This window comes from Coloeus monedula (genome assembly GCF_965178545.1).
Source record: "Coloeus monedula genome assembly, chromosome: 9".
Taxonomy (NCBI): domain Eukaryota; kingdom Metazoa; phylum Chordata; class Aves; order Passeriformes; family Corvidae; genus Coloeus; species Coloeus monedula.
Genome location: NC_138789.1, coordinates 22,318,195 through 22,333,382, shown reverse-complemented (window position 1 = coordinate 22,333,382; position 15,188 = coordinate 22,318,195). Strand labels below are relative to the sequence as shown.

General features: G+C 51.1%; 2 protein-coding genes across 7 annotated transcripts in view; one reads left to right on the top strand and one right to left on the bottom strand.

Moving 5' to 3' along the window:
• Positions 1-1,714: 1,714 nt before the first annotated feature.
• TMEM53 (transmembrane protein 53) lies at positions 1,715-6,032 on the top strand. Its single transcript, XM_082287629.1, has 3 exons — positions 1,715-1,796; positions 2,268-2,362; positions 4,198-6,032. Exons 1-3 carry the CDS (start codon positions 1,739-1,741, stop codon positions 4,858-4,860), a joined length of 816 nt encoding a protein of 271 aa, XP_082143755.1. The 5' UTR covers positions 1,715-1,738; the 3' UTR covers positions 4,861-6,032.
• Positions 6,033-11,392: 5,360 nt separating this feature from the next.
• Positions 11,393-15,188, bottom strand: part of RNF220 (ring finger protein 220) — a 220,176-nt gene continuing 216,380 nt past the window's right edge. For all 6 annotated transcript variants that reach the window (XM_082287655.1, XM_082287658.1, XM_082287657.1 and 3 more), the window contains one exon: positions 11,393-14,414. In XM_082287655.1, coding sequence (XP_082143781.1) covers positions 14,343-14,414 — 72 coding nt within the window. In that variant the 3' untranslated portion in view covers positions 11,393-14,342. The remainder of the gene's footprint in view (positions 14,415-15,188) is intronic.

The following is a 15,188-nucleotide window of genomic DNA, read 5'->3' as shown; positions in this document are numbered from 1 at the left end:
GAAACATTACTTACAAGGCATATGATTGATATTGAGAGAACAGCTCGTGTGTAGGGGGAATCTGTATTTCACAGAGACTGTTTGCATGAAATTTACAGTCCCATAAAGTGCTCCTCTGTCCTCAACAGAGATCTAGTTAAAAGAACTTTACAGTCTGAAACATCCCAAAATTGATTCTAAATTAACGTTTCCATATTTATGTTTAAGATGTTGGTGGTGTAATGTTCTCCCATTTTTATTATAAAGCTGCAGTAACACACCCCCCCGCCACTACTCAGAAATAGCAGCACCAGCCTCTGGACGTGAGGATTTTAGTGATACAAAGGGCTTGCTTATGAATCAATGGCAAAAAAAAAAGAAGTTTGAAACAATGATGACATGGCTTCAGAGGATACAGTGGTGTCTTGTCTCTGGCTGCTGTAATAACAGCATCTGCTGACACAGGAGTCTTTAAGCCAACATTGCAAAGTACCCTGAATATGTACATTAATGTTTTTATTATGACCATTTTACATATGGGAACATACAGACACAGGGAAGTTAAATGACTTGACTGAATCGTTTGTCAGTGCTAGCATCAGCATGTAACTCCTAGTTGTTGGCTTCAAACTCTGCTGTCAACAGTGCTGGGCTGCCACCCAGTTCACTGGACCTAATAATCAGAACAAGGCTGGGTCAGGGCAGGGCTTTATTCCTGCCAAGAAAAAAACCCAGTGATTTAGGAACTGGCTCTGGCAATTCAGCAGTTCTTTACATCCAGAGTACTGCTAAATCATCAGATCGAGATCAAAAGGCAGACTGGTGCTGCTTCAACCTCAGACCGAGTGTGAGGTGCCAGGGAATCATAGCCTTGGACTCATGGAAGGACAGAGTGGCGATGATTTGGTGTTACCTTTGCATCTTGCAACATTAAGGTTGTGCCCAGCCTCAAGCAGAACTGAAGAGCTTGTTTCCCTGGCAGGTTCCACCCTTTCCTGGCACATCTCAAGTCCTCCCATGCACAGTGCACCTTCCTCAGTGTACCCCAACATCCCCAGCCCCTCAACCCACAGTCCCACCAGGCCCTCTCTCACCCGCGTGTCCTGCCTCCCAGCCCCCTTGCTAAGCCACAGCCCCAAACTCACCCCCAGACAGGCCCTGCACTGGCTCCTGCATCCATCCCAACCCCTTCCCCGTCTGAGCCACTGCAGCCTCAGCATTCCCTGCCCCAGACCACCATCCCACAGGCCTGATCCAGCCCAACCACAGGCCCTGTGCTCCCTCACACCCCAAACCCCACTCCAGGCCCTACACTCCCTCACACGCCTCCTGACCCAAACACCCAGCTCAGGGCCAACAACCCCTCTCACCCCTCATGCCCTCCCTATCCCCCGGTCCCCCTGACTGCAATCCCAACTCCAAGCCCTACAATTCCGCCCATCCCGGCCCTGCGGCCCTCGCCCGCCTCAGCCCCGCACTGCCGGACCCCTACCCCGAGGGGGCGGTTACCCCGCGAAATGACTGACACGCAGCTGAACCAATCGCTGCCCGACTTTCCCCCTTGCCCAATGGGCGGCCAGTGGGCGGGGCGCCGGGCCGGTGCTAAGGGCGCGTTGCTAAGGAAGTGGGAGGCGGGTAGGGGGCGGGGCGGACGGTGGTGCGGGATGGGCGCTTTCCCTTCCCATTGGCTGCGGGGATGGAGGTGGGCGGAGCTTCCGGCGGGAGGGTGGAAGCGGCGGCCGGTGCGGGGAGCGCGGCCATGGGCACCCGCGGGCTGAAGGCGGCCGTGGTGGAGCTGGAGCCGGGACAGGCCCGCGGTGCGGAGGCGAGCGGGACCGGGGACATCAGTGACAGCAGGGACTGGGGGGCCTCTGCCAGCGGAGAAGGGGGGAGCGGGCTGGGGTGTGGGAGGAGGAGCCGGGGGGCATTGGTGCTCTAGCAGGTGTCTGGCAGTCCCTGGAGGACAGGGCAGGACTCTTCCCTTCATCCCCTGGAAGTGGCAGCGGCTGCTGCTACCTCGCCGGGAGGCGGGAAGAGCGGTCTCGTCCCCCGTAGGGATCGGTTCGGTGCTGGCTTTGCATCACTGGAGAGCTGCAGCTGTGCTGTCCTGCCGAGCACGCCCACGGAGTGGAACCGGCGTGAGGCAATATTCGGAACTGACCGAGAAGTCAAGCTTATACTTGCTTCACCATTGTCTTTCAACTTTACTAACCAGACAAGTTGCTGTAAGTTCTGACTCGGGTAGACTGGAGGGCTGTTACTGTAACACTTGTGATTTGTTTCAGAAGGCAGTGCCGAGAGAGAGCCTGTGGTGATCCTCCTCGGCTGGGCCGGCTGCCAGGACAAATACCTGGCCAAATACAGTGCAATCTACAGCCAGAAGGTGAGTAGCTTGTCTGTATTTTCATGACACTGTCATACTGTGAAACTGCCTTTTTCCTGCATGTTGGTAAAGTCTCTCAGAAGCCTCTCTCGGTCTCAGTCATGGGGAGTGAGTGAGAGTTCTCCTGTCATTGAAAGCTCCTTGTCTCTCACAGCCCGGGCAGTGTTACCTAACAGCTGCTGATGTCACCTTCGTGTGTGCAGCTAAGACAGAAATACTCCTGTGGAGAAGCTTTCAGCTGCTCTGTGGCTCACTGAAGTATTTTATGGCTTTTGAAATTGTGGGATTATTCTGGAATGACTTGAGCTGTGTTAGATTTCCAAACAGGTAAACATGCAGGGAAGGATTCTGTGTGTACTGCTTGCTGCTAGGCCACAGCACAGACTTGGTGAGGCTGGGGTGGGAACTGACAGAACACATCGGCATCTGTTGTGCCTTTGGCTCTTCCTTCCTGTGAAAATGATTCATCTAAATGTTGTAAGCCAAATTAATTTTATCCTGTCTGTGAAACAGGCATCCTGTGATAGTCATAGCTGCTCACTAGGAATTCCTTGTTTGAACTAGAGAGATCTGTCCTACTGCCAGTCCCCTAAGTTATGATATTTTCCTTTCTAATGCTGTATTTTACTGGAATGACCCCAGCTTGTAGCATGGGGACCCAGTGAAACATTACATTTTTTTTTTCTTGGTCAGCATAAAAGGAATCTTGTATTTATCCAAATCTGTTCCAACTATAGGTGGTAAAGTTTGTACATTAACAAGCCTATTGTTAATGTGTAATCCAGTGCAGGAGTCATTAATCGGCTTGATCTAGTGAAGAATTAGTTGTTAACTGGCTTTAAGATGCTGCTGAGCCGATGAGGAGCACATTGCAGGGCAGCATGACAACTTATTGGAAAATACTTTTCTCTCAGGAAGATCATAGAAATGGGAAAGGAGAGGATGGGTTTTCTTAGCTCACTAAGAGGAAGTGGCTGTAACCATGGTAAAATGGTAGAGAAGGTTTTTATTTGAGAACTTGGTATCCTCTTCTTCCTCGTTCACTGTTTAGGGTGCTCTGGTGGGGTTGTTTTGGTGACTTTGCTTTGTTCTTGTCAGTGTGTAATGTCAGTGAGCTCAGGTGATAGAAAAGGTCTAAAGCATTTATAAATGTAGTTCCATCTGCTCTATTTTGAAACTCCTCCAAGATCCTGTTTCCAAATCTATACCTAAATGTAAGGCCTTAAGTGTAAAGGCAGTTGCTTAGGAGTTCTGAGTCCTTGAGCCAGAGCTCTTCCTTTGCACAGCTGGAGCGTTTCAGGAAGGTTTACAAAAATCATGTCGGTGTTGGCTGGGGGTGAGTCTTAGAGACAGCTGCAAACAAGTGCACCCAAGGAGAGGAGGAAGTTCCTCTTTCTTCTTATATTTGCTTCAGTGTCATGAGCTGGATGTGTACCAGAGCAGGCTCCCCTTACCAAAATGGCTGATACCAAAGGTCTGTGAATCAAGGAGATGGTTTTCTCCTCCTGGGTTCGGATTAACACTCATAAAAGTGGGTGGCAGGGTCCCCAGGGGTTGTGCCAGTTAGCACAAGATTTGAAAGGATCTCAGACATGACCAAAGCCAGGCCTCTGCCACCGCAGAGGCCTTTTCATAATACTGTGTGCTATTATGATTAATGTAATCCCTATTTGTGTCAGTGCCTTGCTGCTGACACTAAAGACTTTCTTCTGGCCCTATGGTTTCTTTTGGAAGCCTGTCCCAAATTTTCATGTTCTTTGTACTGCTGCTTGCCTACTCTCTGTAATTTGCAGCACAGCGTAAATGTGTGTGGGGTCTCTTTCTGTTTTTCTTAGGGGTGCACCGTCATCCGTTACACGGCTCCATGGAGGATGATATTCTTCTCTGAGACCTTTGGCATCAGATCCCTGCAGACCCCAGCCAGGCGACTCCTGGAGCTGCTCTTTGACTACAGTGTTGAAAACAGACCAGTTCTTTTCCACGTTTTCAGCAATGGTGGTGTCATGCTGTACCGTTACATCATCGAGGCACTCCACACCCACAAGACGTTTAAGAACCTCAGAGTAGCTGGCACCATTTTTGATAGCGCCCCTGGCAGAAGAAACTTACGAGGAGGCCTTCGTGCCCTGGCAACTGTCTTGGTCTCCATGAACGTGCTGCTCAAGTATTTCCTGCTGTTCACTTTTGCCAGCATGGCCGTTGTGCTGCGGATCCTGCTGTACCCCCTGACCCGCTTCATCCACGAGAGCCATTACGATGCCCTGCTGAAAGCGCCCTCGCGCTGGCCCGAGCTCTACCTCTATTCCCAGGCTGATCTCATCATCAAGGCTAGCGAGGTTCAGCACATGGCCAACGCCCGGCAGCAGCTCGGTGTCCCTGTGAAAGCTGTGGACTTCTCGGATTCGGCTCATGTCAGCCACATGCGGGTGTACCCCACCTATTACCGCAGCCTCTGCACGACTTTCCTCTCTGACTGTGTTGGGGGCTCGCCTCCTTAGTGCTGTAATGACCTTCAGTGTTTGCCTCTGCTTTGCTCAGATCCTATGGGAAATGTCACCCCCTTTGCTTTTGTGTCTTTGAAGGGAAGAAAGCAGAGTCTTCTTGTTTGGGTTTTTTTTTTTTTCCCCCTCTATGGTCTACAAGTCTGAAAGCCTCCAGCATGGCCTTTGGACCAGCCACATTAGAGCAGAAAGTAGATATGGATTAGTTTAAAGTCCTGAAGGTGAAATCCTGTCATGGTTCATGTTGATGTACTTTACCAAGGTGTCACAGACCAGAATCTCACATTGAGTATTATTTGTTTCTTCCTGTCTCTTCTTGTTCTCTGCTTTCCTTGTTGTCTCTTTGTCCCTGATGTCTGATGTGCATGTTCTGTTGCTTGTACTAATTTTACAGTACAGCTCTTCCATGTCTTTGTTGTCTTTTTTTGTCTTTTTTTTTTAATTTTTCTCTCTGCCATTTCTTTTATCTTGCAGTGAGCAAACAAAGCCAAGTCTGCAGGACTTTTTGCTTTTCTCAGTGCATCCCAGCTCTTGTAGTACTCTCCTTGCTGGAGATCAGGCCCTGAAACCAAGTGTAAGATGTGGAAAAGGTGTGTGTAGGGCAGTATGACCAGACTGTCATCTGGTTCCATTAAATAGCTGAGATAGAACAGTCAAAGCTCTCTGATCCTTGGTGGGAGCTCAAATGTTTGTGATAACTTTTGTGTTCTTCAACCCAGAGGTTTAAGGTAACATTTTTGAATGTGTCTAGTGTTTTGTTTCTCTTCCTTCCAGTCTTGTGTGTGTTCTGAGTAGTTTTGCTTTCTTGGAGAGCTACTCATTTGTTATTGTATGTCTTTGAGCAGCCTCTATTTTGCATCTGGATATTCAGGGAAACTTTTGGATTACAGCTGTACCAGACCCCAGAAACAGAAAGGTGGAATTGCAGAAGAAAATGGAACTGTCTGTTGGAGCTATACTTCACACCGGGTATTTCTTAAATCACCTCCAGTCTACAAATGGCCATGAAATATGATGTTTTTGTCCATAATGTTCTCTTCAGATGATCAGTCTTTGCAGTCCATGGAATGTGTACAAGAAATTAATTCCTTCCACCTAGTGAAAAAGTAGCACATTGCACTGCACTTCATCCATGTTTGGGTTTAGGTTTTGTTTGTTTGGGGGATAAAGACAGAGGATATATGTTTATGCTATGTCACAGCATAGCAAGCTAATTAATAACACGGTGAACAGGTTTAGCCAACTTTAAATTGCCAGGAAGAAGCTCTGGCGGGCTGTGACATGGGCCTGCTTGAACAAGGAGCTGCCCTGGAGAAGTAGGCACTTAAAAAGCAGGAGGATTTTTGCAAAAGGTTCTGCCAGTGGGTGGCTGTGCTGGTCTTGCCCACCCTTGGGGTGCTGTCATCCACAATTACAAAACTCTTGCTGTTCTGGATTGAAATGCAGAGGAGGAGGTCCTTGGGAAGCACTAAAATGATTTGGAAGTTTAAAACAAGAACTGTAACACCTCACAGCAGTGAAAGCACAGGGTGAGTCGCAGTGGTGACCACACTGGCTGTTTGTAGCAGACTATTGTGACAGGGCTTATTTACAGAATAACCCCATGATGTGTGTGGTTTTAGAGGGTGGGCTGGGTTGTATATGGGATATAACTGTAAAGGGGCTGATGACCTGGTTTGTCTTTAATTTTTTTAAAGTGAAAACTGTCTCCAGGTGTAGGAGCCGTTGTTGCTCGGTATTAAGTCTTCTGTAGGTGTAATCCCAGTTCCAGCTTCCACTGTGACAATGGGCTGTGAGGGCTACCCTGTGGTAAGAGCCTTCAGCCTTCCCCTTTTCATGGAGAAATTCTTGTTTCTAGGGTTTTCACAGAATTCACAGAATGTCTGGGTTGGAAGAGACCTTCAAGATCATCGAGTCCAACCCCGTGTCCTAGCACCTCAACTAGATAATGGCATTGAGTGCCGTATCCAGTCTATTTTTAAACACATCCAGGGATGGTGATTCCACCACCTCCCCAGGCAGTCCATTCCAGCACTTTATCACCCTTTCTGTAAAAAACTTTTTCCTGATATCCAACCTATATTTCCCTTGATGCAGCTTGAGACTCTGCCCTCTCGATCTGTCAGTTGCCACCTGGTGAAAGAGGGCAACCCCCACCTGACTACAACCACCCTTCAGGAAGTTGTAGAGAGCAATAAAGTCACCTCTGAGTCTCCTTTTCTCCAGACTAAACAACCCCAGCTCCCTCAGTCGTTCCTCATAGGGCTTGTATTCCAAGCCCTTCACCAGCCTGGACTTGTGAAATCCAGGCATGGTTCCCCATCTCCAGAAAGCCCATCAGAGATCTCCCAGCTTTTTAAAGACACCTGGTTTGTGCTGTCAGTGCTGTAACTCCTGAGCTGTGATGTGTTCATCTGCCTTTTCAGAGATCTGGGCTGGGGCTTCTCAGTATGCAGCCTGTTCGTGGCACTATGAACACTCTTGGGGAGCCGAGGTGATAAAGGCTATTTAACCAGCACTTGCCCTCATGCTGGTTTCCACAGGTTCAGTATTTACAGATCAGTTAAACACTCCATAATAGATGCCTCTGAATTAATACAGTTGTTCCTGGGAATCTGCTGTTCCTGTTTATTGCGGTGGGTGTTGAAGGACTCAGGCTATTGCAGAACATGGCTGGCAGGAGCTGGAGCTAAACCCTCTGCCTGTGCCTGACAGGATGGTGAAGCTTCCTCTGGGAAGAGCCTCACATGCCAGCTGCACCTTCCATCCCCACTTTCACCTCCCCACCGCGGGATTGCCGCTTCCCCAGCTCAGCCCAGCTCAGCCCTACTTCCCCACTTTCCAGGGCAGCAGGCAGGGAGCGGGTGCTGCCTGCTGGAGCTCCACAGTCGGAGGTGTCCTGAGCTTTGCAAACAGGAACCTGCTCACACGCATTTCCACTGCTGCAAAAGTGCCTTGAAATTCGGGGGTAATTTGTGTACACACCTCCCTGAGAGCAGGATGATCTCGGGCAAGCCAGTGATTTACAGCGCCGATCTTCTGGGTGGGTTTTGTTTTCCAAGTCCCAGCAAGTTTTAATTCCAATTGTGAGCATGGTGTGATATAGTGCCCTCTGCTTTCCTGTACTGAGTGTGTGCCCCCACCTTCCTGCCCTCCATATTCCTGTGGCTTGTTACTTGAAACAGAAGGTTAATAACTTGGAGCCCAAAGGCACATTGCTGAGAACTGATCCAAGCACTACTGGATTTACAAAAACCCAGCCTCAGACCCTTAATCCTTGCTAAACTGTCACGGTTTGGCGCAGCCGGTGTTCCTAAAGAGCTTCAGCCTGAACACTGAAAGCCCAAAGGTTGTGATATCTTGGCAAATCCAGGTAAATCTCTGAGACGAGCTATGGGGAGGAGGGGCACTGCAGATCTGTTCATTGGGAGGAAAAATGCGGCATCCCTGGGCTTGCCTCGAGGGTAGGGAGTGGGATGTGGCCCAGAGCTTGTTTTCCTGCAGTCCAACCCTCATGTGCAGATTGTGAAACTGTGGGTGAAACACCAACAGTGGTGGGAGAGGAGGATGCTTAAGGCTGGCTGCCATGGTTGTGGTAAAACAAAATTAACTTCCCCTCAGTAACAAAATCCATTTGAGTGTTTCCTGTGAGGGAACTGACTCCTGGCTTGCTCCCGTCCTGCCTTCTCTCCCCAGGCAGTGGTGATGTTACATGATGGTTTTGAAAAAGAAAAAAAGCCACTCAGTGGTCAGGGTGGCCCGTGTGCCTGGGCTGGAGAGTGCTCAGCTGCTCCTGACAGGGCTGGGAGGGTGTCTGTGCAGCCAGAGCTCCTTGTGGCACTGGGGGAGGCTGTGGTGGGGAACTGGGCAGACAAGGGGCAGGATCCAGCCAGTCAGGGGTCAGGTTTTGGAGCTGGGGGAACATCTTGCAGCAAGAGTAATTCAAATTAGGTCCCTGGGTGGCGACTGACCTGTGCCCACACCTCATAATGGTGTTTTAAAGATGTGCTGGCTGAGATCCCATTTTTATGTGTGTTGGGATGCTGCAGGTATATGTGTGGAGCTCTGCCAGTGATGGAAAAGTGGGAATGGACGGGATGGAACCAAGCAATCCAACCCCGTGGTACATCCCGAAAGGTGAAGGAGGGAGGTGTGAGGCCGGTCTCCATTGCCCGTGGAGGTGACGGAGGAGGAACTGGCAGGGGCGGCTGTGCAGATCCCCGCGGGGGCCCCGTGCCGGGCGAGAACAGCTCCACGAGGTGGCAGCAGGACCCCTCTTTCCTGCATGCAGGGATTTCTACTCTAGGAGACAGCTGAGCAGGTCCTGCGGAAGATCCCAACAGCACGGCTCAGCCCAGCGCTTCTGTGTGCCTGAGAGCATCTCCTACAAAAGGTCTCCTCTTGGGGCAGGGAAAAAGACCAGCAAGAACTCACTCCGATGACAAGAACTAGAGATTGTGAGTTAATACAGAACAGCATCTCTCCCTAGGGCTGCCCGCCTCTGGCATTTTTACTAGATCCCATTTCTCAGCTTTAACTGATTGTTAAAACCAAGTCTATCTAACAGCAGGAATAGCTTTCCTGACCTTCCACACCAGCAGGCTAGGTCGCAGCACTTGCCTCTCCATCACCCCAGGGAAGGTTATCTGTTTTTTAAGTGAATCTGTGTGATCAAGCAGACCATGGCCCAACTTCTGGGAACTCCATGTATCAGGACTCTGGAGTTCCCTTGGGTTCCCTGTAGTCCCCAAGTCCTGGGAAAGGAGCTTGAGCTTAGTCCTGAAGCAGCTGGCAGAACCCCCAGCACACAGGGCTGGAGCTTAGGAGGCAATTAGGAAACAGGATAGCACAAATGGGGGCCCACAGCCACCAGCTGATCCCTCTCCTAATGCCCCCTTCTCCAGCACACCCACACAGCTCCTTCACCTAGCCTGGAGCATGGGCATCCCTCTATGCCCTTCCCTTTGAACTTGACCCCCCTATCCCCTCATTTCTGCATCCTCACATGGCTGCAAGCCCACCCCAGCACCTTCAGAGACAGGCTATGAGGGCAGGGCTGGGGTGGGCAGAGGTGGGCATGGCATCCTTCAGTCACCCTCCCAAACCTATGGGGGCTGGGGCAGGGAGAGCTTGGGCAGCCCCTGCCCCCGCAGAGTGATGGATGAGCTGACAATAGGGTATTGATAAGGAATTAACCTTGAGCCCTTCTTGCTTCAGTGTCAATAGAGCAGGAGCCAAGTACACACGTTTGATTGGAAATCTGTGTTTGGCCTCTGCTGCCTCTGAGCCCACCGAAGGGGAGAGATGAGAGGGGGATGTGAACTGTCCTGCTGCCCCCTCCCCAGCTGGGACCCCCCCGGCAGGTCCCTCTCAGCTTCCCCAGCCCCCTGCTGCTGGAGTTGACCATGGGCACCCAGCTCTAGAGGCTGCAGCAGCCTCTGTGCCCCCAACCTGGCATGTGGAGGGCTGGGTACCAGGGCCTCCCTTGTTCCCTAAAGGGCCTGTGCCCATCCTGCACTGGCCTACACTCCGAGCAGTTTGTTTAATTAAGTGTTTTGCCTAATGGGATTGCCTCATTTCCATAACAAACTGGCGGGCTGTCATTAGGTGGGCTCCCTCATTCATTACTGTTAATTAGATATGGATCCCCCAGAAGGCGGCGCGGGGTGATGAACGAGGCCCCTGACACACGCTATTACACATTAGCATTTTCTCAATATATCCGATACATCACGGTCCTCTGCTTCCTAAAGATATTTTAAATAAAATATTAGCAGCCTGCTGTGGGGTAGGTGGAGAGGGAAGGACGGAGGGTTTCTGCCCCTTTCCCTGGCCTCAGGCCTCCTTTGGGCTGAAAGTGGATGGGAGAGTGGCTGAGACACTCTGCTGCTCCTCGCCAGCCAAAAAAATGGCCAAATCTCCCCCTTTCCCTCTCCTTGCCACAGCAGATGGAAAGAGGTCCCTGACATCCCTGCTGCCTCCTCCCACCAGCCTGGGGACTGCCAGCACCCCATCCCTGGGCGACACAGCAGTGGGGAGGGGTTTGAAAACAGCCCATTGACCCATCTGCAGAATGTTTGTAAACCAAAAGCGTCGGCGCCAGCCGCGTGCCGGGGGGAACCCGACCTCTGCCCCCCCCCCCCCCCAGCAGCCTCCCAGCCCCTGTGTCGGGGTAACCCTACACTGCACCAGGGGCCCCTAATGCAGGATGTATAGATCTGTTGGGGCTGGGCGTCTCCTGCCCCCAACTAATGCAGCCAATGAGACTTCATTATGGGGGTGTCCCCCGAGGGGTGCCCTTCGCCCTGCCCTCCTGGCTCTATGAGGGTGGGCCAGTTGGGGGAACCCATCCATGGTGGGGTCTGGCGTGTGTCCCAGCATCCCCCTGCATCTGTCCCTGCATCCCAAACAGGACCAGGACTCCCCTCCGAGACCTTACTCACATCCAGTGCCTGCAGCATGTGGGGGGTGTCTCCTCCGCTGCCTCTCGCCTGCAAAGGGAAACACAGAGAGGCAGAAAGCGCACGAGAAGATTTATACTTGTTTAATTAATGTCAAATGTAGTTTACAAACGGGAGTGACAAGTACCTCTTTGTATAGTATACACTGACACACAATCATTGACACACCGGAATATCGCTTTGTGCAACTGGGATTCTTTGGGCAAAGATAGGTAACTCCGATATTTCAGGTTTTTTTTAAAAATCATTTAAACTCATTACAGAAGAGGGGAAGTGGCGGATGCCTGGTACAAACTTGGATGCCTCTCTCCCCAGCATTCCCCCTGCAGCTTCCCCCTTGAAAACAGGGGATGGCTTTACAATTTAAACAAACAAAAAAACCCCCAAAATAAACCCCAAAACAAAGAACCAATGACTAGTTACATATGGTTTTACACTTGGTACACAGAGCACACTGCTGGTCCACAACACCTGCCAGAAAGGTCCTGGGAAGGAGCCAGGCTGTTTCCAAGGAAGGCCTGGGTTGGTGTGTCCTACCCTCTTGCCCTTCCTGGCTGCCTCTCAAACCCACCTGGCTGCACCCTCTCCATCTCTGAGACCTCAGCACCAGCACACTCCCAGCTCAGCCATGTGCCCTGCAAGTTTTTCTCCCTTTACAAATCCAGCCTGAGCTGTGCATGCCTGCCCATCCCCTGCCTTGTGCTGCTGGCCGCAGGGTTACCCTGCATTGACAGCCCCTGCCTGCAGTCTCCCCATGGAGGCAGGACCCTCTGGGGTGCCTCGGCTTCCCCTCGTTCCCAGGAGCTCTGCTGGCACATGTCCCTGAGCAGAGAGGGCTGCAGCTCTCTGGTCTCAGAGGCCACACACCACTATGAGCTTGGAGACAACGGAAACTCCCAATTAGGAATTGTCACCTTTTGATGAGATGTTTATGAAATAACAGCTCCTTCAATTTCATTTGGGTTTTTTCTGGGTGCAGTGGGATCCTTCTGAAATCACTCAGGAGATGCCAAGGCTGCAGCTGTTCTCTGCAAAGAGCTCAGGGTAGGGAAGCAGCAGTGGGACTGTCACATCCCCCATGCATCCTGCATCCCCAGTCCCTCCCTCTCTGGAAATACCTCAGCAGCCCAGCAGCACTGGGGTACCAACTCCAAACCCCTCATCCACTGTTGTTTCCAGACTGTCTTAAAATGACCCAGCTATGTTGTGCTGCCAGGTGGGATCTGCTTGGAAAGGAGTGGGTCAGATGAGCTTTCCCATCTTCTGGTCTTCTGGCTGCAGTGAGCTGGCACCCCACAACTACCCAGGGAGCTGTGGCAGGGATACATGGTGTGGGGCTGGGACAAGTCCCAAGGCCTTGGGAAATGGGTCAGTATCTGTTTTTTGGATCCTGACAATAAAAGAAAGAACAACAAAAAACCAGGCCAGATGGCAGCTTTGGTTAAGGCTGAGGATACGGGAGAGACAGGGATGAGGATGAGACTGCATGGAAGAAGCTGGGGCTGCGGGGGACCTCTAGGTCCAGCTGAGAGTGTCTCTGCTGGACCTCGGGGGTGGCAGTGGGGACGAGACAGGGCTCGTCTCGGCTCTCTGCCCTAGTGCCAAAACCTCTCAGGAAAAATGCAGGCTGCAGGAGAGTGGGAGCTGGGGGAAGCGAGAGCAGGGCAGGGCTGGCTCTGCAGGGCTTGCACGGCTCTGCCAGGCAGCCCCACAAGGGAACTGGCTGAGTCTCTCCGGGCAAAGCCACCAGCAGGACCATCCTGCCCCCTGCCATCCCCACTGTCCTGCCTCAGCACCCTCCTGAGCAGCCCAGGCATCCTCACCCAGGAAACACTGCCCAGAGGAGGAAATCAAAGCCAGGCCAGGGAGGGGAAGGGGCTATGGCCTGGAGGAGCACAGGGATCAGCCGGAGCCTCGAGCAGGCACTCCCAGCCAGGGGAGAGGGCAGTGCTCTGACAGACCCCCTCCTTCCAGCTCCTCACCATTTGCCCCTTCCCCAGCTGGGAAAGACAAAGGGGGCTGAGCCAGATTCCCCCTGTCCTGCCTGGCCCCCCGGTGAGGAGTTAAAAGCTGTGTCTTTCCGGGGATAACGATTCTATTATAAATAGCCCCATTAGCTACAACTAATGACAAAAATCCACCTCCTCTACTCCCCATAAGTTCTGTAAGTTATGGGCAATGCTACAGCCATTACTAAAAGCTGTTAACTTCATATCTGAATGAGGAAATATACACCACAGAACATTAAACCATTTATATTATATATATGTATATATATACTTTTTTTAAACTAATGACTTTAATGCCAAAACTTTGCTGAACCAAGAAAAATATGGGTTTAATGTTCTCTGCTCATTTTTTTTTATTCTTTAAAAAAAATACAACCCAAAGAAAAGAAAGGGAAACTTATTAGTATGTAATGTTTGAGTCTATCCCATTTATACACAACATTGTAAACATATATAATCTATATTACATGTGCTTCATTTCTGCCTGGGTGTGTTTTTTTTTTTCTTTAAACCTTTTAGTTATCACTAGAACACCACAAAAAACCAAAACAGAACCAAACAAAAAAATCAAACCAAAACAAATAAAAACAAAACAAAAACTGATCAAAGAACACAAGTTACAGGTTATTTAACATCTGTCAAGGGTCCCTTCCCCAGTCTCCTGGGGGCAGAGTGGTCAACAACACAGTCCAAAGGAGAGCTCACAAGCCATCCGCAATGCAAAGCCAGCTCCAGGGAACGGGTGATGGGGAACACTGGTTTTAAAAAAGGGGGCTTCACAACAAAGGATTTGGTTTTGCCCGCTGCAGATGCTGAAGGAGGTCTCAAATTGCGGGACCTGGCAGCCGAGGCTCCCCACTGCTCCTGTGTCCTCGAGTCCATGTCTGGAGTCTCTGGTTTCTTTTTTCTTTTAATTTTAAAACGTCTTTTTTTTGTTGTGGTCGTTCTTCTCCCCCTGGGTGTGATGAGCTGAGCCGAGTCGCTGGGTCCCGCCCTCCTGCTGGGTCCTTCATAAGTAGATGCGCCGAAGGTCTCCAGGAGACGTGATGGTGTTACACTGAGGACAGAGCTTCTTGGCACCCTGCAACCAGCAGATGAGATGCACAGCGTGAGAGCGTGAAGGACATCCCTGCCCTTGGCCTGGGATCGCAGGAGCAGCAAGGCCCTCCAGGCAGGGCCATGGCCTCCAACAGTGAGCACAAGTTGTGTGACGGGGAATCCCAGTGCCTTCCTTGCCTGCCCTGCAAGCCCCTTGTCCTGTTCCAGTCCCTGGTATGAGGCAGCTGGACAAGCAGGAGCTCTGCAGGGGGCTAAAACCCAGAGCCAAGGTGTGTCACCCAACTCAGCACTGCTGTCACCACTGGTTGCCAGGGAGATCTGCTCCTTTTTGTTTCCCTTGCTCACCTGCATCCCTCAATGAGCACTTCAGGTCACTGAACATGCAGAAAATCAACCCAGCAGGAACAAGTGAAGTTTTCAGCAGGGATGACTGAGCTGGTTCACGGGGAGCTTGGACCATCCCTTTCAGGGCAGTGCAATGGGGCACTGCCTCGCCCATCCCGCAAAAGCCTATGAGCTGCTGGCATGAAGGAACCCCCTGTCCTATCCCCCCCCAGCTCACACTGATGCTGCAGAGGTGAGTCTGTTCTGCCAAGGTGAGCTGAAAACAGCCAATTGATGTGAGCTGGGGTGGGGTAATGGGTGGCCGACAGGAACAGTACATGAAATAAAACAAGGGCTGATGTGCCATCTATCACTGAGCCTGACAGCAAGAAGGTGTTAATAAGCTTCAGAATCGGGGTCAACCTAAGCTGGTCATCATTAGATTGGCAGATGTGACAGACACTTGATGGGA

Bases quoted from the DNA above. Each gene is read 5' to 3' on its own strand.
- TMEM53 (XM_082287629.1), top strand. From the start codon at position 1,739: ATGGGCACCCGCGGGCTGAAGGCGGCCGTGGTGGAGCTGGAGCCGGGA. The intron at 1,797-2,267 runs GTGCGGAGGCGA...TTGTTTCAGAAG, and splicing joins GGAGCCGGGACAGGCCCGCG to GCAGTGCCGAGAGAGAGCCT. The intron at 2,363-4,197 runs GTGAGTAGCTTG...TGTTTTTCTTAG, and splicing joins GTGCAATCTACAGCCAGAAG to GGGTGCACCGTCATCCGTTA.